Genomic DNA, 22,576 nt, shown 5'->3' on the forward strand with positions numbered 1-22,576 from the left:
GCTGGTTTACCCTCTACAGGAGGCCCGCACACTCGGGCGCTCCCAAGTTCAAGGGCACTGCAGGGCAAGTCTGACTTAATCTCCAGGCACACACCACCTGCCCAGCCGGTGCCAGCCAGGCTGGGTTATTCGGGTTTGCTGAAGTCTGTACCTCCACCCGCCCTGTGAAAACATCTCTGCAACAGGCATGAGTCTACAAAAACAGTTGTGCGCATGTTAGCTTTAAGCTCTTTTTTTTTTTAGGAATGTGAAATTCAAGCCCTGGTACCAGCTCTCCTCGTGTTCAGCTTTCGGGGATTTCTCACAGCGCTTCGTGCAGCGCCCAGATTCCCTTTGACCCGCACGAGTAGTCACAGCCAGGCTGGCTCTTCTCACACCTCAGCTTTCCAGCCTTCTGCATATTGGAAACAACATAAAGCCACCAGCAGTGACTTGGCTGTTGTCAGCCCACGGCCGCGCGCGGAAGGAGACGTGTCCTGGGAAAGGCAGAGCAGCCAGAGCAGCTCGTGGGACCCATCGCACTGCTGCTCCCACTGGACACCCGCAAACCCCCAAACCCAGCCCAGACAAACCCAGAAGCTGGAGCCTTGAGGAGGAGCAGCACTCCTGGTAACAGCTCTGCCGTCCGGCCATCTCACTCGGTGTGCGTGAGGGCTCCTCTGCAGCAGAGACCACTCCTGAGATGCACGTTCTTGCACTGGGAGCACACGGTGGCTGTTCCAGCACAGGGAGCGCAGTCCCTGCACCAAACACGCAGCAGGACGATGCCCACAGCCTCTCCCAGACACACCAAGGGACCCTCCTCCTGCCACGGGACCCTCCTCTATCTCAGCTGCAGCAAAGCTCGTTCTTCCTGCCAGGTAACGTGGCGGTCGCTGCGGGACAAGAATACTCACCCGGCTCACCGCAGAAATTGTGCACTGAAGAAAACCAGTTTCCAGATGTGCCAATAAACACACATGACAGCTTCTCGCTCAAGAGAGGTGCAGGTACTTGTTAAGACACACACATAGTACCAACGCAATGTTGTACCCTCCCCACTCTACCCACACTTTCCATAGGGGTGTTAAACCCAGCAGGATTTCTTATCTGCAGGCTCCCAATAAAACCACACACAAAGAGGCTTCGCAGCAGCTCTGCAGCGCCGCCCTACTCACGTCGTTACCATAAATTTAGATTTAAGTTGTGTTTTGGGATGGTATTTCAACCCAGAGACTCATTTGCCTCCTCACTGCCCTCTCCACGCTCAGGTGACAGCTGGACAGATGTGCTTCCACATTAAAACAGCTCTTACCAGGGTTACTTAAGCCATATGCAGAGCAGCCGCCCCTTTCAGCATCTTCATCCAAATCCGACAAAGTGCACTGTGGTTTGCCATTAAAAGGAAAAAAAACAGCGAAGTTGCAGTGGCCATCTGGCCCTGACACGCTTCCCTCCGGCCCCGCAAGGTCTGAGCCAGATTGACCTTCAAACGCTTTCTTAAGAGAAAGGACAGCAGCAAGTCTTCTCCTTCTCCTCCATACAGGACAAAGGAAATCCCGCAGTTTGTCAAGTACAAATCCCAAACACGATCAAGCACGCCGGGCATGTGCCAATTCAAATTGCTGAATGGAAAGACTGCAGGAAAACCAACCTTGAACTTCACTCCGCCCAGCAAAGAACGCACGAGTACAATAAAACTCCCACACCTCTTGCTGTTACTACGACCTTTGTAGCAACGTCTCTGACAGCCTGAGCACACTGATGGATAACTACAGGCAAACACAGCCCAGGGCAGCAAACAGACACCAACCGCAGCAGCCCGGGCTGGCACCAAACCATCCGTGGAGCAGCAGCCCAGCTCGCCCCTCCAACAAATGCAGGGGGTCACTGCTCCCGGCAGCACGGGGGACACAGTGATGGCTGCACCAACGCTGCACGTGTGACAGCCATGCGGCATGCCAAGCCCTCACGGTTAATTTTCTTATTTTGTAGTTGTAATCCCTGCTGAAATAAGGGAAAAAAATAAACCCCTGTAAGCCCCTACTTTCTCTTCCAGGGAATGAGGCGGCAACACACTCCAACTCATCTGTCAGAGCCATGGGTGATTCTGCACAATCCAGCTCCAGCCAAAGTGCATCAGCCCCTGCAGCCCTTAAAGCTTCAGTCCTGGAGAAGGAACCAGCCCAGAATCACAGATGGTTTGTGTTGCAGGGCCCTTCCCAGCTCCCCCAGTGCCCCCCCTGCCATGAGCAGGGACACCTGCACCAGCTCAGGTTGCTCAGAGCCCCGTCCAGCCTGGCCTGGGGTGTCTCCAGGGATGGTTTAGCCACCACCTCTCTGGCCAACCTGGGCCAGGCTCTCACCACCCTCAGGGCCAACAATTCCTTCCTCACATGCGTGGGCTCCAGCCACAGCCCAGCAGAGTGGGAGCAGCCGCCGCTGCCGTCCCCTGCCAGGAACAAACCCGCTGCCACCTCAGTCACATCCTCCTCTTGCACCGCCCTTCTCCACTGCTGTCAGGTATTGCACCTGTGAAAACAATGTACATAAAGGAGACAAACTACACCCAGACATGTCCCTGTCCCAGCCGTGAAGCGCTGCTCCCCACCTCCCCACAAGGCCACTCACACGACCAGGCTACACAAAGTGTGCAAGATTTTTTTTTTCTTCTTTTGCAAAGTACCACTCTGCGATTTCACTTTTTGTGTCTTGCAGCTGGTGCCAAGGTTTGGTCTCCAGCCTGTGGCACACGTGTTCCACCTTTGGGACCAGCTCGGTGTCGCTCAAAGGCAAACACTTGGCTCAGACATCCCAGCTCCATTTCCACACTTTCCTCACCCGATCCGGCAGCCACCCTGGCAAGAGGATCCTGGCTGGGCATCACAGACACATCAGTGCAAGTCAGCTGTGCACAACCAAACAGGATACCTATTACTAAAGAATGGTATTTTTTTAAAAGGAAAAAAAAAATTTTAAAAAATCACTATTTTGTCAGTCACCTATTTGTGTGTATCGACCTTCAACTTCAACCTAGGGACAACAGAACACTAAAGTGCATTTTCTCCTCGCTCTTGGGAGTCTCTGGGTAAATCACCACGTGGTGCTTCACATAAAGTTATCCTCCAAGAGACAAATAGCACCACTAGTAGGACAATGACCAAACTTCTGTAACTCCTACCCGAGAGTCTCCCCGTAAGGGCAAACAAGTAGTTTTCCCCACAGTCAGGTTACACCCCTCGGCACAAATATGACATTTGGCTTTTCTAGCACAGCACAAAATGAAGGTAACATGGCCCTTGCAATGATTTTAGGAAAGAAGCAGGTTAGCAAATGCTGGAAGCGTCAGCTTTAGGCAGATGTCCTGCGTTTATTAAAACAAGAGGCGTGACTACGCAGACCCATCTCCATGGGCAAAGAGTCATTACAGGTACGAGTGGTCTCAGCTCCTGGAACTGCAAACACCACATATTCACACCAACTTCTGATGTTTCAGAAGAATTTACGTGCTTTCCCACAAAACTAACATTGCATTTATTAATCAGTCTCGTTTCCTCCCAGCATCAGCGCCATTCGCTCCGTAAGATGAACTTTCATGCTCAGACTTTGCCATCGTTACATCCAAAAGCCAATTTGCACCACGAGCTTCTCTCTGTTTCTCTCCAGCTTTTTCTGCTGACCATCTTTTCCGAATTTCTCAGATTTTTAAAAGGTCTAGTCCTCTGGATTTGGCGTGACAGCACAATTAGCAAGCAAGAGGACAGAAAATGTTACTGAAGAGCAAGCTCATTAATTGTAAATAAGCTACTCAGGAGACATTTTCCCAAGGCCAAGTCCGCTCCTGGCAATGGAAACGCCTGGGCAGCGTCACCGCCGGACCCTTGGGGCACAACCTACGTGAGATGCTATTAATTAACCTAAGTGGTTTCATCTCCACATGCTTTCGTGACTTTTTTTTTTTTAAGAGCATGAAAATAAACCTTTATTTCAGTTAACACCCGCCAATATTAAAGATATATGTTCACAGTTTTAGTTCTTGACACAAATGGACTGAAAGAGGCAAATTTACATCTATCAGAACAGCAGACAGATCAATTTTAAGTACAAGCTGTCTTGAAAAAAATTGTACGTGGCATGCCATGTGGGAAACCGCTCCGTGCTCTACAGCAGGAGAAGGGAAAAGCTTCTGACCGAGTCCAGCTAAGCAGGGCCCCACACCATAGGCTGGCCCAGGAGCCATCTGAAAAAAAGCCGAGCGGCAACTGAACCAGCAAACATACAGTTTGGATAAGGGGAGGTTTATGTTACAAAGCTTTTCCGCAAGTGTGTTTCTGCTTATCAAGGCATTTTGTTTAATTGTATGACCCGAGGTGTCCCTAACGCTGAAACTGCAACACGTTCTACCAAAGCGCAAAGGGAGAGAAGAGGAAGAACTCTGTGCCGGAGCTGCCAGAGCTCCATGCCGAGCGCCTGCGTGGGATCTGCTTCGAGTTGGGAGACACAAACCAAGAGATTTTACCATCCACTGCTGGAAAACTTGCCTCCTTCTCACAGCCCAGTGCTTTAAACAAGAGGTGAGTGTGCTAAAAAGTCTAATCCGATGATATTAACAGTGGTTTACAACAAAAAACTTCTGTAGAAAATAGTTCAGATAAAGCAAGCCAGCTAAACACCACAGTTAAGGAGTTTCGTATTTCATATGCAAAGGTCTCCGATACTTTTTGCCTGTCCTGTACAGCTTTTAAAAAAATAGGGCATTACCTTTTGTTTTCTATCTACCTAGTTAAGAAACTACAAATATGTTATAAGCTGCCCAAAGTGTAACACATTAAATAAAATGAGAAACCTGTTTCTAGTTTCCTAACAAATGCTGCAGATAAAAACCCTAAGAAACCCTCCTTATTAGTCATTCTCTCAACTCCTTTTGTGTCCTGAAGTGGTAACCCTGTTCAAAGGGATTAAATCAAACCTACAGCAAATTTCTACTGGGGTAGAAGGGGTTTCTTAACAATGGCGCTCTGAAAAACATTCATTTGTCAGCCAGCAAATCAAGATCTCGAACACTGCACAATTCCAAAACAAAATTCTGACGGAGAGGTGAAGCATTGGGGTTTCGTTTTGCATCTTTGTGTTGTTATCGCGCACAGGTCGCAACATCCCCATCTGAAACGATAAACCCAAACTCCCTCCTGCCAGCCCCCGCCAAGGCCCGTGTTATTTCCCTTGGTCGGTGCCGCTAGGGAGCAGGGCTGGATACGCCAGTACCGATGGGTTGTGTCACTGCGCGGTTCCACCACCGCCCGCACGTCCCACAGCAGCAACAGTGGCTCCAGCATCAGCGGATCCTCTCAAAGAAAAAACATCGGGAATTTAAAAACTCTTTCTTTTTTTTTTTTTTTTTTTTTTGGCCAACAAAGCATGTTGTTCTGTTGAAGGGAGGAGGGGGGAATAAAGGTTAAAAGGGTGAGTGAAAGGTGTAACATTAATTTTTTAAAAAAACTGTTTAGACCAATTATCCACACATCATTGCTGGATCAATACACAGGAACTTAACTAGAAACCAATGTGCTTTGAATCTTTTTCAAGTATCTGGTATCAATTTTGTATAAAGATTTTGAGTAAACAAACTACCAAACATAGACGAAAAATGACTGTTTTTCCAAGTCTGAAATTAAGCATTAAAACTAAAGTACTCCAGGAGTTAGTATTCCATACAGCACTAACAGTCTGCCAAATTAAAATGTCACATATTCCAAAAGACCATGGGCTGATAAAAATCTTCTAAACGGGAATTAAGGAAATGGAAATAGTGTGCAATAATTAAAACCCAGTTCGTAGTTTGGGGAAAATGTCTAAAATCCTGAATTAAAAAAAAAAAAAACCACAAATGAAGTGAAAGCTTTTAACTGGTACACACTGTTCACACCTATATTTCAAGTTTGGAAACGCATATTTTCAAGCAGCAATACAAAAAAGTATCCATGAAGAATGCATAATCTCTGAAAAAATTATGAAAACATCCCTGCTACCATTACATTTCTAAATACAAAACTGACTACCATATTGTTGCTTCTGTGTAGCGAGAGAAGTTCATTTTCAAAACAGATAAAATTCAGTCTTTAGGTGTGAATGGTATGAATGACAGTCTTTTTTTTTTTTTTTTTTTTTAAATTTCTTAGTTGTTTAGGATCCTTAAGCATGCAAGCCTCGGAGAGGAGGGCCCGACGAGGGCAGGGTTGGCTTATGACATCCAGTTTAGGACAGAGCTGGGAAAGCCTCTGGGTCATCTACGTCAGGAGCAGAAGCACTTGACTGAAAGAGAAACAGAGAGTTATTATCTTCTGCTGCACCAGGTCCTGCAGCCTTTTAATTCCTCACACGTCACCAAGTCCTTCTGTTCGCCGGGCAAACACGGCTCAGCTGCGGTCACAGGGACATGATTAAGCCTGCGTCCCTGTGCAGCAGCACTTCTGGGGACTCCCTGCACCACGGAAAAACAGGGCTGGGAATTCCTTGTGTTTAAAACGACTTTAACCTGAACGCTCTTAAATACTGTGTTTCCAAGAGATACACACTGTAGTGGAATAAGCATCCTGGCGCTGGACAAATTACTCCAAGAGCAACTTTTTTTTCCCCCATGATAAGCAACTTTTTTTTTTTTTTTTTTTTACATTCCAAGGACTAGAAAGTCTCCTGTACTACTTTTGAATCTGAACTACCTGAAGAGACATTATAGGCAAACAGACCATGTTGGCACATCATTATCACACGAGGTTCTAAGTACATTTCTCTCCATTCTTAAAGAGATCCCTACATGTGCACTTAATGCTATTCTACTAGCACATAACTATCAATTCTTAACAAGGTACATGACTGAAGTGTTACAGAAAAGGCCTGTTTGTAGCAAAAACTAAGCTGCACATGTTTCATCTCCCCCCAGTCAAACGGGCTGTGATAAAAAAAAAATTATGCTGACTTAGCCCTAAAACTCATACACATCAACTAGGAATCTCCTCAGTACTTTGCTAACAGGCTCTGCATCATGTGTAAAAACAGTGCTGCAATTAAATGCAGAAATTAGATATTTTAGAATGATCTTCACTTTGTCCATGAGGGATGTGGAAGATAAGAAAAGGAAGAGCCAGGAGAGTGGCACTTCCTGTAAACATATTCATTTATCAAGAGAAATACATTTAAACCACTCCAATAAAAGTTGTGTCAACATTTACAGGTAAGACTAACACACTGCAGGAGAACCCAACCCACAAAATCCAGTTAAAAAGTAATATAGCAGGGTTTCAAGCCTACGGCCTTAGTATGTCTAGCTGCTCATTACACAAAAGCAGAAAACCAGCCAAAAAAGCCCATCCACTGTGACAGCAGGGCCTTGTTCACAGGTAACGCGAGTGCCAGCAGGGATCACCAACCTGGTTGGGTGTGTGGATCACGTCAAACTCCTTCACCAACTGGAAGAAAATAATAATAATAAAAAACCCAGCATAAAATAAGCTGTAGAAAGTTTTTAATTACTTCATGAGAGCATTCTTGAAGAAGCAAGATGCTGTATTAGTGAAACAGCGCAAACATCACCACCAACAAATTTCAATTACTTAACATTTTCTTACACTGATATCAGGAGAGCATTTTCTAACTAATAAGCCTAAAACTTAAAGTGATCCAGTGTAAAACAGAAAAAGTCCATGTCCTACAGGAGACAAAAAATGAGCAAGCCTGGTCTGTGTGAAGAAAGTCACACCACACATCATTTTCTAGTAACGGTTTGGCTAAATGCATTTAGGCTGAATAAGTGATCCATATTAAATCAAATCTTTACTGTAGCTATACTGCAATACTTCAGCTTTACATTTCTCTACCCAACCTCCAATTCAGTATTTAGTCCTGAGTTAGTTCTTTAGGGCTTCAGGACTAGAGGAGGAAAAAAATTACTGAAGATTAGAAAAACAAACAAAAAAACTCAGTAAGAGTCCTATTTCCACATGAAAACCCCAAATCCTCAAATTCGAGATGTAACGTGCAGCTGTAAAATTAGTCTCTCACCCCCGACAGGTCACAATGCGCACACACAGTCCTGACCATGGCTGAAAATAACCACTCTAGCACTTGTACATTCACATCTGTCCTTATTGAGGAGTCATATTTTTGGATTTAGACACAAAGTCAAAAAATTGACTCTTTTAATCCAACCTACTCCCCATTCTCTCTTTTTTTGCGGGGGCTTTAACAACACCCCTGCTAAAATATTCATCCTTTTGTCCTGACAGTAACCTAGTTTAAAGTGAACTTGTAAGAACAGATACAACACGGTTTTAAAAAGCAATGTCTGTTGTCAGGGCAACTGCCCCAGAACTCAAGACACCTAAAACTACCTGGATAAAAACCCTGGTGACAACTGAAAGGAAACTCTGTCGTAGTTGAAGCTGCAGGTACTCACCTTGTCAGTCCTGCCCCCACGGCTGGCCCTGCCGCCACGGCCCCGGCCCCCCCGGCCTCCTCTGCCCCCGCGCCCGGGGCGGCCCAGGTCTCCAAAGTTGATCTCCAGCTGGGATGTGATATCGTTTGCGGGCTTGCGGAAGTGATGATCCATGACAGAGTCCTCAGCATGAGCCTGAAACGAGTGTTTCTCCATCAGTAAGGAAAAAAAACCACACCACAAAAATCACCAAAGAAACCTTTTCATCTGCAGTTGCACCAAGTGCACTCCCAAACCGAGGACTTGATTGATTCAAGTCAAAAGACAGCGCAGGAATTGTTAGGAATCAAGTTACATCACTTGTGTACACAATAAAACCATACTCAGGTGATCAAATAAGCGGCTGAGCAAACAAAGGTATTTTGCATTTCTGAGATAATTCAGGGAAGCTCTGGAGCTCCTTCAGACATGTTTAGAGTTATTGAGACCAAACCAACTATCACAGGCCAGTACAAAATCGCATTTTCTAGCATTTCTCACTTCATATCCTGAGAAATCTTCAGGTTCTATCAATTTATTTCATTATTTTAAAATACTTACTTGGTAACCCATCTTTATTTTGCTCAATGAGTACTTTACACTTTCCCATTTGCTTAGCCCTGTATGAATATTTAAAACAAGGGAGATGGTAAGAAATCCCTTATCACTTTGCATTAGCCATAACAAACAGCAAATGAGGCATGAACACTCCAAACACAAAGTAACTCAAGTAGCCAAAACATTAATGCTAAAACAGAGAACCAATTACACTGAAAACCCACCACTTTGGCCACCTTTGCCAGGACACAACATTCTCCTACAGCTGGTTCGTTCCCAGCACATACACAGCAAGAAACCGGAGTCTCGAGGAGCAAGGTACGCAAAGAGCTACATCGAACAACAGAAACACCACTGTTCGGCACATTTGAATATTTTAAATTATTATACACTGAACACAAAAAGAATCAAGTGTTTTTTAAGCGATTATTTTTCCTATTTTGTACAAATAATTTTTCCATGTGGTAAGTCAGGTTTTGGCACCTTTGACGAGAGGCAGAATGTAAAACTGGCCACAGTGGATCAGACTAAGAGTTTATTTAGGCCAGCACTGCCTCTTACAAGGCTCAAGCTTTGTGTTTTGGAAATCTGAGAACATGCAATACTTTCTTTTCTTATAAGTCCCCAATTTCTGGCAGGGCAATTTTTAGTTTGCTTGTTTTTTCCTACAGAAGCACCATGTACAAGCTGAAGCCTCCTGACTCTCATTTCTCTTGTGGTGCAATCACACAATATGCTGACTTTCAAAGGCAACGTATTGTGCAATTAAGCCCCATACCCTTTAATTACCGTTTGTGCATCCTTCATAAGGCAGTCAATGGTTCACAGAAGTCTGGAGTGTAAAGGCTGAAAGCTGCTTTCAGGGATTCCTTGAGTCAGCCACAAGCACCATAATGTACAGAGCCATCCCCATTAATTAATTAGCCCTTCCCATCCCCAGCCGCACCTTTGGCCTCCACAGCGTCCCGCAGCGTCAGGCACCGCAATTTAATTAGGCACAACGAGAAACATCCCTCCACGCTGCTTTATTTCAAACATACTTCACTGGGATGTCTTCCATGGAACAACTGGTTCCCCCCCTCTTGAATTTTCAGATCTGTACACCCTTCCCTCAGAGAGATCTCTTCCAAACTTAAGAAGTTATTTTGCGGAGAAAAGTCATTCCAGGTCTCAGCCTGACACAGCAACACTCAAATGTAAGTACAGCAACAATTTGTAAAACAGCGCACAATACCTTTTGTTATGGTTTCGATTCCTTTCTTACTACTTAATATTTCATCTACAGTTTTGATTGCTGAAGGGTACTGAGGTTATATTTTCAACTTATTTGTAGCTATATGACATTGTCTTCTGTGAGCAGTAGTATCAGTGGATTCATACAGTAATTCTGTGCATTTCCTTCCCTACACTGTTATTGCTTAAAAAAGAAACACTACAGTCTACCAAAACCATTGTATTTCCATAACTTCACTTCGGTTTAACCATTAAACCAAGAAATAGCAAATTCCGTATGTAACCCGACGATTCCTTTATCCAAAGTAACTAAAGCTAATTTAAAACACCAATAAAAGACTTGGCATATTCTCCTCCTCCTCTTCTATCCCCTAGGTGACAACAGTCATAAGCACACTGTACAAATTGCTTGTTCTGAATCATCTTTGGAAGCATTTAATCTGTATGTACTGGTAACTCTACCAGTGCTCTGATCTAATAACCAATAGCTTCTTGAAGGCATTGCTGCACTTACAGGTCTTGGGGAAGGCTGTCAAAAAATAGGAACAAGCTACTAACAGAAAGAGGGTCAAAGCATATGGCAAAATATGGAAAAACAACAGCAACAACACACACACAAAAGACTCATGATAGAAGCATTTATGATGAGGTTTGAATTCAGCTCAATTAGAAGCCAGGGTACTAATTATGAAGGGTCCTATATGGTGCGCAGTTAGACAACAGGCATGGACAGAAGAGCTCAATATCGTATCTACTTGTGTTCTCTATTTTTGTGACTTTTTAATATCCAGCCCTTCATTTCAGAAGAGGCTCACATCAAAGCACAGGTATTGCCAGTTAGATAGAAAGGATCAGTACCTCATTTGACTCCAGCAGACTCCCCTGCATTTCTGTCATCGCCTTTGTCTGATGAAAGTTGCGTGTCCACACCAAAGTGACAAAAGGAACAAAGGGAGAAAACAAAAGGAAGAAATGAGACTCAACTACGTACAGGAACAACAGGTAATAAGGTCACATGAACCTGACGGATACAGATGTCACTGGGCACATGAAGCAGCAAAAGGATGAGAGCAACAGCTGCGCGAGCATCCAGAGCAGAGGGACAGACCACACCATGAGCGCAGAGACAAGAGAAATCACAGAAATCTCAGATTGATACCAAAAAAGTAACAGGCCAGTCTCCCGCACCTCCACTCATCAGGCACACGGTGTACAGAACTGGATAGATAAGAGGGAGGGATGTTTAACATCGCCGTTAATGAGAAAAGCACAGCCTCGATCCAAGAGTCATTCCTCCAAATTTTGAGAAGAGCTATTCCAAATTGTATTTCTCAATCTCACATTGCGACCACCTCTAAGAAAGTGACTCAATCAGCAAGAAAGTCTGAAGGCAAAGGAAAGAGGCGCAGCAGATAGAGAGGAACTGATCTCCTGGTATATCAGTCTTTCCAGGAGACTTGCATCCGACTTTCTGAACAAATTTCAAGATCTTTCCACAACGCAACTCCTTCCCATTTTTTGTTCAGCCGCACCAGCAGAACTTAAGACTCAATCCACTAAATCAGCTGCAGAGAAGGAAAAAAAAGAGGATCTCTATCTTACAGCATAACCCAAACTCCTGGAAAGTCTCACAGGACTGGGGTTGCCAATACACACCGATTTCATATTGAACCAGCAAGAGTCTCACACAGTATTAAGAGTCCATTTTATACCAAGTATTACTTTCTAGGAAAAAGAAATAGCAAACGTGAGAAAGAGGAAAGAGCTCAGATAGGGTCAAGTGTTTCAGCCCTCAGTGAATGGCACAAGGAGGAGGAGGAGGATGAGGAAGAGTAAAGCTCATTCACAAGACTCCAGCAGATGAATAGCACCAGTACCTCCGACTCCCTTTCCCCACAGATTCCTAGAACATTCTCCCAGTAATTCTCAAGCTACAGGAATGGGGGTGGTCATCACAACACCACAAATTTCTGAGAAAACCTCTTGGGCCACATTGTGGTTTTGAGCTATAAAGGTACAGAATATTCGGGACTGAAAACCAGAATTACCTAGAAACCAAGTCACTGCCACACACCAACTGCCTTCTTATAAATAAGCATCACAGAAACTTCACGTCAGCCTTACTTTCATGACTCATAAGTATGTCCAAGAGGACAAACCAAAAAAGAACAGGAGGAGATCGGTAGGTTTTGTTCACAACTTCTAAATATTCCACCTTTTAAATCTGTTGCAGGCTTTCCTAACGCCTGTATTAGAGAGCTATCCTGCTATAATGCTGCACAGAAAAAGCCCCACACTGCTGCCCAGGGGATCAGGGAACAATGAGTAGGTGAAATGAGGAGAGACGTATGCCCAACATACAATAAAAGCAGGCTAAAAGCATCTAGATATGAAGGCAATTTTGTTAATATCTCACTTCTGTGCTTATACAGCAAGGAGCTGTTAACTTCTTATGTGGTAGTGTTAAATACCCGACTCATTTCTTTGAGAAGTTAAACGAATACACCTATCTAACAGAAAAATTTAACTATGCCAGTTCTTCCATGAAAGCAAATTGATGAATTATTCTCCTTGGTTTTGTTTGAGTTTTTCTGAGTTAACTACTGATTCATTTTTCAAATGCAAAATACAGTATGGATATTTCTAGCTTCTAAATTACTCAAGAGTACCACCATCTTACTACACGATCATACCTCCAGATACATTAGAAAAGACTGTCTTCAGCTGACTGAATGTCAAATAAATCTGCTTCAGAGAGACTGGGGCCAAGGAGTACTTTGTGACACGCTTACAGGACCACAGGTTTAGTAAATTTTGGTAAAGTAAATAAATACTTCTGTTTAAACCAACTCTTTTCATATACAGCAACATTCAGTCTAATTCAATTTCCCTTTTCTACACAAGAGAAAGCGGTATTTAATGGTCACTGCAAACACTGAACAACTTAAGAGTAAACAAAAAGATGTGCAATCATTTAAAGAACTGAACTACCTGACACAGCAAGAAAATAGTAAACCAAAAAAGGTTGTGACAGAGTCAACCCCATCCTGAGTTCAGCGAGATTAGAAACAGTTTTCATTGCAAGTACTGACTAGTGCCTCCCCATCTGTATTATGTCCCCAGCTTAAAAGACAAAACTGACAAGGTGCGAAAAAGCAGAATTACATATTAGAAAACCAAACAGCACATTACATTATTATCTAGTTACTTCAAAGCGAGTCAGAACCATCTGGTATACAAAGTTGCAGGCCACCCATTAACAGTGGCCCACTTAAAAGTGTTAAAACCAGACCTTAACGTAGCCCCACATTAGAAAAAAGAGCTTTCAGCACTTCCCTCCCTTCTCAAGCAAAAGAGTATGTCTGTCCACTTTTGCTATCTTGGAAAAGAGTCATTAAAATTGTGCAATGACTGAAATCAGTATGCTTGAGAAACTAAAATTTTAAAATCATCCTACAGTAACTACGCTGAATATCACTGAAGCACACAAACGTACTTCACCTCATTTCTCAAAAGCTTCAAGGACGCTTTTCTACAGAACATTACAAAATGAGAAGATATCTATGTTACAAACTTAAGATATAGAGTTTAGGTATTAAGGTGTCTGAGGCATGACCAGTATTTCTTTAATGTTGCATCACGTTTAGCAAGCACCATAAAGCGATGTACTGTATAAAAAGCTAAGAAATACTTTTGCTATTGACCAACATTTTCTAAAATGCTCACCAAGAGACAGTCCTTACAGCATTACCTGCCCCGATGCACCAGTATTCCAGTCCCAACTCTAGATTATATCCCAGTATACACCAGCCTATGGGTACAGATCCGCTGCCACAACTAACCACAATGAAAACTGCTACTTATGCTACTCCATAACTTCAGTGTTAGTAACTGAAATGTCATTCCCACTTTATCAATTTTTAGCTACAGCATCTCAAAGAACAGAGCTTCCACTCCAAGAAGTGTGTATCTATAGAAAAACCTATACAATCTGGATACAGGCAAATATTGAAAATCACTTTACCTCCTCGCTCTTTGACTTGTGAAGAACAAATCCTTTTTTCCATTGCCCATCAGCACCCTCATTTGGTTTACGGATGTTGAACTCAACTTTTGCACGATCCTTACTTTGAATAGCTTTCCACTCGTCCAGGGTCATTTCCTTAGGACCTTCTTCCTTAACTTCTTCAACCTCATTCTCCCTGGAGTAAATTCACAGATATTATGATCATGACTTTAAACTCAAATTCTAGATACAACCAAATCAAAATCAGTTGTTAATCAGCAAACAGATTATAAAAGAAAGTTTGTCAAGTATTTAGCAAGTAAGAGGTGTATATAACACCACCTAGAAACCAGACATGAAAACTCATCTCCTTTAGCCAGAGTGCCAAAAAACCCACCTCACGGCCAGACACCTTTCAGCAACTAAATGGTGAGCACAGCAAAATGTTAAACTCAGCGTTGACCCATGCCATCTATTCACCACATGAATGACAATTTTCTTTACAAATATCAAAACCTAATTGCTGCAATAGACTTGTTTAGGGCTTTTCTCCCCTTTTGTAGATACCTCTCTCCCAAAGGTTCCAGTTAAGGCAGTGAGAGCTGCTTCTTACCACAATTTCCAAGCTTGTTAGTTTTTTTAAAAACCAGAATTTAAACAGCTTTAGATAGTCTGCTTCCTTCATTGAACCAAAGGCGATAACTGAAACAAATTTTAGTTTCAGCTAACTTGGAAAAAACGACAGCATACAACTCAGTGACTTGTGCGATAGATCATCTCACTGTTAATCTTTGGTGCCTCTACCTTCTGCCAAAGAGCTATTTTTAAATAAAACACACATCCACTATGCTCAGTAACAGATGTTTTAAATACACAGGCAGTCAATCCTCCACTCAGTCTTCAAAAAAATTTCCAATTTATACAAAACTAATGCCATGGATGTGCAGCAAAAAGATCACAAAGGCCTCAACTTAAGAGAAAAGGTCTTTATTTTGTAGTCATTAATTTTGATGTAATAATGCAGATGTTTTACATCAAACTTACTGTATTTCAATTTTTCTTCATTCTGTAGTTCAGAGATATTTTTGACGTGGTGTATATTCAGAATCTTTTTTTTTTGTTCAAGGTAATGACATTCTGCACATTTTACTGCAGTAAAACACCCTACAGTTCTGCTGAAACCTTTAGGTTAAAGGTCCACATCAAACTAGTCAATGTGAAAACTAACCCACGTAAACATGCTTTTCTATAAAAATTGCTTGAAACTGAGAAAAGCACACGTTTGCTGCATATTTGAGGAAAAAGAAAAAACATGAAAATAGCCTACAGAATTTTGCAGATAATTGATCTGCACATGGATGGGTCGGTGTCTGGTCAAGCACCAGGACACTGCTACTAAGAAATATCCAGGAAATACTAAAGGCACAACAAATTTAACATACCCAGACTTCCAATACATATAATTTTGGTAAGGGCTAGCTAGGTTGCATTTTCTGACCAATGCTCAAGCTGTAATTCCTTAAAAATTCTCATACTACTTCTGCATACAAGACCCCAACCTTGGACCACCATAACCTCAGAGAACAGCATTTGGTCTTTTTTTTTTTTAGTTAAACTAAATCAATTTATTACTCTCTGTGCAGTAATTGTACCCTCTTTACCACTAACCAAAGTTGTTGGTGAGGAAATCAAGCTATAGCAAACTCCACATTAGAAAACTTGGGCAAACAACTATTTCAAAATTCTATCTTGTCTGCCATTTTCTTTTGAATTCACCATAAAGCACATTCCTCATTATTTTATCGAGCTATCCTACCGTAAGTACTACTGCTCGTTCTGCTTCTCTAGTTACTCTATTTCATTCATCCAGTCACTGGTTTCTTCTGTAGCAGTGTCCAAGTGAAATGAGAAACGATCAAGTTAACTTCTCTGAAAATGCTCTGCATACACTGCAGCTGGAAAATGAAAAAGCAACCACCTTTCTTCTACAGGCTGGTCGCACAGTCTCCAACAGTTGTTTTGAAAAACTAAGTCTAAAAAAAGTTGCCTTCCACTGGCAGAAGAACATTTTGTCCCTTTTCCTTGGTTGTTCTACCTAGAGCAGGGATGATTTTGATTTGGTACTTAGGAGTTGCAATCCCGAGACCCTAAGCGTATTAGAACTGATTATTAATAACTAAATCTGAAAGTGACCCAAGAGCCTGTATGACACCAAAGAACAGCTTCAAGGTAACACGTTTCATATGTGCAATATTTAAAGAGACAGCCTTTCAGCAGCATTGCGAATAATTTCGTATCTACTGAAGAGAACAGATCTAAGTTGGGCAAAACACAGGTAGGGATAAATCCCAGGGGTTCAAGGCAAAGCAACACTACCTTTGAAGCAAAAAAGAGCACTAAGAGAGGTGGTACTCACTTATTTTCAGAATCAGCAGGCGGATGTTCCTCCCCCTCCGGCGTTTCCTCAGTTACAGCTGACTGATCCAATTCACTGCAATTACATAATGTTCGGAGGTTCGTTTTTTAAAAGTTCCTCCCTATTTAAAGCTACATAAGATTTCATTAAGAACTGGTGCTCTGTGCCTTTTAAATTCTATACTATCCACCTTCCACATGGTTTTCCCCAACACTTGCTAGGACCCATTCTGAAAGCCTCTGGCTGTACCTCGAGACACAGAGTGGATTTGGGTATTAAAAATTCTGTTTTCAATGTAATACCTATTAAAAACGCACGCTTAACCTGATCAAATTATTCTATTTTTAGTACGAAAATTGTTAAAAAACCAGCACAAGACCTCCCACTCCAGACTTGCCCACAGTTTTTGTTTTAACAGTGAAGCCATCTCTTATGTCACAAGAAATTGCTAATTTTCTAAATTCTGCAAAGGCTGCTTTAAGAGTGTAGCAAAAATTATCAAAATCAAAGGCACAAAAGGCAGCTAAATATTTACATTTTGCAAGCTGTAAGGATTAGGATTTATTGTTATTTCTGAGCAATTACAGATTACTAACGTGAGTTCGTCTTTGACGGTTCCCCAGTTGTGCGATCCGCTGCCACCGCGCTTGTCCTCATGCTTTAGGCCACTGAAATGTGAATGTGAAACAGAACTAACAAAACTGAGTTAACATTATAGTGTCCAGATACAGAAATTCAAAGGCAAATTTTAAAATGTGATTTAATTGTAAAGAACAGTTCAAAAAAAACCAGAAAAAGGTAAAGACTTACGATCTATCGCTGCCACTATGTCTGTCAAATTCACGTTTGCCGCGAGAGTCAAACCCGTCTCCTCTGCCCATTCCACGGCCACGGCCACGGCCTCTTCCAAGCCCCCCACGGCCACGCATCGGTCGGTCAATAATGGGTCTGGCACGGAACAGTCAAACTTGAATATTTCACCTCCAAAAAGCTACAGTGTGGTTTTTAAGGCTGCTTCCCTTTTGAGAATTTTATTTACTTACTTTTCCTCTGATAATTGCTGTTTGTAACTGTGTTGAGGCTCTAATTTCAATGTCAAATTATGACACTGAAAAAACCCAAATATAAAATACCTGCATTTTAGAATCTGGAATCAAATGCTCAGAAGGATTACCGTTCATTTGCATCTTCTGACACTAAATTCCAAAATTTAGTACTTGTATGGTGTTACATCAGTAGCTGATACTACAATTTCAATTTAACTCACATTCATCCAACTTACTTTTTAAAAGATTTTAACTTTGGCTAGTAAAATGTGAATATTTGAACAATACTTTCAGAACACTTGAACTCTGGATGGCACATGGTACTCGAGACACTTGAAAATTTGTCTAGACATAAAATGGCTTCACCAATTCCAGATCAAGAGTCTCTGCAGCCAAGGTGTAAACACCTACATGGATTTTTATGGGCTTGAAGTCAGCTGTGCACATTTAAGCAACACCTGTAACAGCAAACAAAACTCATCCTGCAGGCAAGAGCTACACTCAAGTTCCTTTCCTGACCCATCTGCTATAGATTTACAGAGATACGGTGGATATCTGACTGATTTAAACCATATTTTCAGTTAAACCAACAGATTTGTTCATGTTAGATCACTCTTGGTCTATAACTTCAGCCAAGTTCATAAACAACAGCATGGAAAAAAGAAGTGTTATATTCTACATGACATATACACTCTTCTTGTGACTGACAAAAATCTAATTCAATCAATTTAATTTTGATTCAATCAGCTTTTTTTTCTTTTTTAAACTTAGTAGCAGAAGTTGTGACAGCCCCCTGCTATCAAAACTAGGGAAGTTGTCAGGAAAGACAAAATTCTTACTTATCAACAGAAAATTCTCCTCCTTCGCCTTTCTCTTCAGCAGGTTTGTCAAAGCGGCGCTCGCGGGGAGGTCGTCTCTCCGGTCTCCTGTCGATGGGTTTGCCTTCGCCCTGCTGTTGCTGCTGCTGCTGCTGATCAGGCCGCCTGCCAATACGTCTTATCCCTGAAACATTAGGCAAAACACATCAACGGAATGCGGAGCTGCTCTGGGAGAGATATCGACTCTTAACACCGTAAAACAACGTGGGAGGTAAGCTGGAATTGAAGTTTTTCTTCTAGCCTGGTGCCTAGATAATCTGAGAAGCTGTATTTCTATTCAAAAGTCACTGTAGGTCATTTGACTCTTCTTATTCACATTTTTATGCAGCATTTCAATCAAATTGTATTTTGTACAAGCGTATGCTCTTAAAATACTGTAGAAAACAAAACCTGTCAGAGCACACAATACATTAATAATCTGCGTTAAAATTATAAGAGTCAACTTTCAAAGGAGGATCAGGATAAGCAATTTCTTTTTTTTTTTTTTTTACCTCTGAAAGGTGCTTTTCAGGTAAAACAAGTAGTTTTTATTTTGATGAGCACCAGCATCACCACGCTGGACTCAAGTCCTTCTGCCAGCCACGCTGCTCCATCCCCTGTGCTCTCCTGGGCCACGGTTTTGGGCAGTAGTGCTTCCGGGGCAGGGTGTGCTCTCCCAGACTGGTGCCACTTGCAGCCCCAGTACAGGAGCTACTGGTCACTGACCACACGGGGTGTTCATCCACACCAGTCCTCCCAGTCCAACACACGCTCCCTGACAAACTCACCTCGTTGTACACTTAAAATAGCTGTAGAATTCCCTGTGCCACTGAACCCACCAGCCTTGTGCCCTCTCTCTCTATGCCTTCTCAAAGTTGTTTTTTTAAAATAATAACTCCCAATGGGCATTATCTGCTTCTCTAAGACATCTGAAGGATCTCAAATACAGGGACTTCTTCCACTCACGTGAAAGGCCCATTCACTCTTTAGAAAGCTCTGGACAAACACATTACTGCTTTGTTACACTCTCTTCTTGCTAAAATGTTTAGGGAAAAAACACTAAGCAAACCAACTGAGGCTGGCTTAAGAATTGTGAACTATCTTTTAAATTAAAAGCTGCCAATATCTATTTTTTTTTAAGAACTAAGTTCCTGCCTAACAAGCAATGTCATATTTGGGTGGGGCTAAAGAAGTTACAGTTGTAATGATATCCAAGCCAACACACCCAAATGAACGTCGTCTTCCTTACCTTACAAGCTGTATTTAACATGAAGTTTGCATGACAAACATCGCTTGCTAAGTAATCCTGACTCCCTGAGGACACACGGGGGTTAAACGCACCAGCACTTCCTTTGAAAAGGGCTCCCCAGCTGAGGAGGACCAGTTCATTTGAAGAGGAAAGGGGCCAGGGGCACACAGGAGGTATGCTGCACAACTGGAATGAATAATCTACGGCTTTTGAATTTCAACACCCTGCGCTCAGAAAAACCTGGTTCCTGGTGAAGCCCAACCAAAAATACAAGTTATTTCTTTTTCTCAGCATCACAAAGCTTTGAACTGCTAATTCACCAAATAATTTGCACCTTTACAGAGTAGTGGAATAGTTTTAAACTGCAATACATTCACACAGGATACAAACCCTCGTCGATACCATGGCGCCAAACATCTTTATAATAACTACAGTCCCACGCAAAAAATAGAACTTTTCAAACTGGAAGGTGATTTTTTTACTACAGTGCTCCATACACACTGCTACAACAGCAGGCCTGACTTTCTCTCTTTCACTACTGTAAGAAGCCACAAAATACTTTTTTTCACAGTGAAGTAACGCTTGTTCTTGAAAATGAACATGAAATCCAGGAGGTAAACACGGCCTGCTGGCCCTAACCAAACCCTCTGCGTTCCCTTGTGCTGGCCCAAGAAACTGCCTGTGTTTCAGGTTCACCTCATGAGGGACAACACCATGACTCTGTATCTGACTAGTATTTCCAGAGGATACTGGCTTAGCAAAAGCGCCACTCAGGACAAATTATTGCATTCCTCACAGGGGAAAAACTCTCAAGCGTTCAAGTGCAGAAAATCCCTAAGCAAAGAGTATTGTAACACAGTACCTGACTTCTGCTTCTCACAAGGTGTTTGCAAACAACATCTGGGAGGCCCAGAGAATTATTTTGCAACATGCACTGCAATAAATGCTGAAGTACGAGGATACTTTCATGTAGCACTGCACTCTTCTGAAATGGCCACGTTTCTGAAAAGATCGTTTAAACTGGCAAGTGATTTCCTCACCCACACCCCAACTGCTGCCACCACACTTTGATGCATTTGAAAGACTCCAATCTGATCAGAATTCTGACCAAATCGACGTGCACTGAAGTTTGGGCGGGGTACAACGCCTGCCACGGGACGACACGTGCACACGAAATCCACCCCTCTTCGTTGTCCTACTCACTGCTTTGCCCACAGCGCATTAATTTCACCTATTTTTTTTTGCTTTGTTTTTTTCCAACAAAACAAATTTTCCCGTGTGAGATGTCTTACGGGTTTACACAGACACGGCTGAGAACTCGTACAACTTATTATTAAAATAGACGCACGGCTCCTATCAACACCGTTCCCAAAAAAATGACCCAAGTGACTTTTGAGGAGCCAGGGGCCTGCCAGATCTCCTGTCAAGGCCGTCGGGCTACCTGGAGCACAATTAAAAGCGCAGGACGCGTTGCTGGGATTTTCTGCCCCACGTTCCCGCCGGAGAACAGCTATTTGGGCAGAGAGGCGGCAGCGGGCACCCCACGCACCCACGACTCCATTTTGCGCGGGCCGGGCGGCGGGGACTCACCACGTGCGGCCGGGCAGCCCGGCGGGGACAGCGGCCGCTCCCCACGCAGCGCCCCGGGCAGCTGCCCCGGGCGGCCCCGCCATGCGCTTCCCCACGTGGGGGCGAAGCCGCCGCGGGCGACGGAGCCGCCGCCGCTCAGGGCTCGGCCCTGCCCGGGCCCCCCGCGCTCCGCCGCCTTCCCGCCGCCTCCTTTGTGCGCGGCGGGACGCGGCCCCCACGGGCCGAGGGGCGGCCCCTCGGGCTCCCTCCCCCGCCGCAGCCCCCGGCTCACCCTCCTTCCGCAGCGGAGCGCCGGGCTGGCCGCTGCCCTCCTCCCGCCGGTCACCGACGGCCCCGGCCGAGGCGGCGAAGGGCGGCAGCGGGTTCTTGCGCTCCTTCTGCGACTCCCTGCGCAGCTGCTTGGCCGCGCTGCCGACGCCGCCGCCGGCGCCCGCCTGGCCCGGGCCGCCGCCGCCGGCCCCGCCGGAGGAGTTGGTCTGGGCGCCCGCCGGGCCGCCGCGGGCCCCGCCGCCCCCCTGGCTCCCGCCGCCGCTCTCTTTCCTCCGGGTCTCGGCCGCCCGCAGCACCTCGAAGGGGTCGGACTCGTCATCAAAGAGCTGGTCGAAGCGGTTGGTGACGACGCAGCCGAAGCCCTCCTGCAGGTGTCCGGGCATGATGGGCCCCCGTCGGCGGGATCCTGCTCCGATGCTGCCGGGCCCCCCGCGCCCTGCTGGCTGCCGCACAAGATGGCCGGCCGCGAAGAGACCCGCTTCTCTTCCGGCGCCGGGCACATCCGGGCACCTCACCCCCGCGCGGGGCACGACGGGAACGGTAGGCGGCCCGCTCCCGCCGCCGCCCGCGCCCGCCCGCCGAACTACAACTCCCAGCATGCCCCGCGCCGCCGGGGCCCCGGGCGGGGCCGCGCTGGGCGGGAGCGGCGGCGGGAGCGCTCGGTGCCGGGGGCGCCCTGCGGCCCCTCACGGGGCACGGCCGCGACCCGGGGGTGGCGAGGGCCCGGGAAGGGGTTTGCCGGCGGCGGGGACGTCGGCCCTGAGGCGATGAGCCGCTTTTTTAAGCGTCTTTTTAAGCTCGAGGCCTGCGGGCCCGGCGGCGGGCGCCGTTCCCCCGCTGCAGGCCGCTCTCCTCAGGACACGGGCCCGAGCGGCCGCGGGGCCTCGGCCTGCGCTGAGAGG

The 22,576-nt window shown here is 44.6% G+C and overlaps 1 protein-coding gene across 4 annotated transcripts; it reads right to left on the reverse strand.

Annotated features, from left to right (window-relative positions):
- Positions 1–5,879: 5,879 nt before the first annotated feature.
- SERBP1 (SERPINE1 mRNA binding protein 1) lies at positions 5,880–22,182 on the reverse strand. 4 transcript variants are annotated; one of them, XM_065655595.1, is made up of 10 exons: positions 21,676–22,182; positions 18,548–18,710; positions 17,473–17,610; positions 17,259–17,354; positions 16,663–16,737; positions 14,265–14,442; positions 11,099–11,146; positions 8,432–8,605; positions 7,407–7,445; positions 5,880–6,291 (listed from the first exon to the last, which is right to left on the reverse strand). In XM_065655595.1, exons 1-10 carry the CDS (start codon positions 22,055–22,057, stop codon positions 6,235–6,237), a joined length of 1,350 nt encoding a protein of 449 aa, XP_065511667.1. In that variant the 5' UTR covers positions 22,058–22,182; the 3' UTR covers positions 5,880–6,234. The 4 variants fall into 4 exon arrangements, with proteins under 4 accessions (XP_065511667.1, XP_065511668.1, XP_065511670.1 ...); XM_065655596.1 differs by having other exon boundaries at positions 17,259–17,330; positions 21,676–22,181; XM_065655598.1 differs by lacking the exon at positions 11,099–11,146 and having other exon boundaries at positions 17,259–17,330; positions 21,676–22,181.
- Between the last annotated feature and the right edge of the window lie 394 nt (positions 22,183–22,576).

This window comes from Caloenas nicobarica, chromosome Z (assembly GCF_036013445.1).
Source record: "Caloenas nicobarica isolate bCalNic1 chromosome Z, bCalNic1.hap1, whole genome shotgun sequence".
In the NCBI taxonomy this organism is placed as follows: Eukaryota; Metazoa; Chordata; class Aves; order Columbiformes; family Columbidae; genus Caloenas; species Caloenas nicobarica.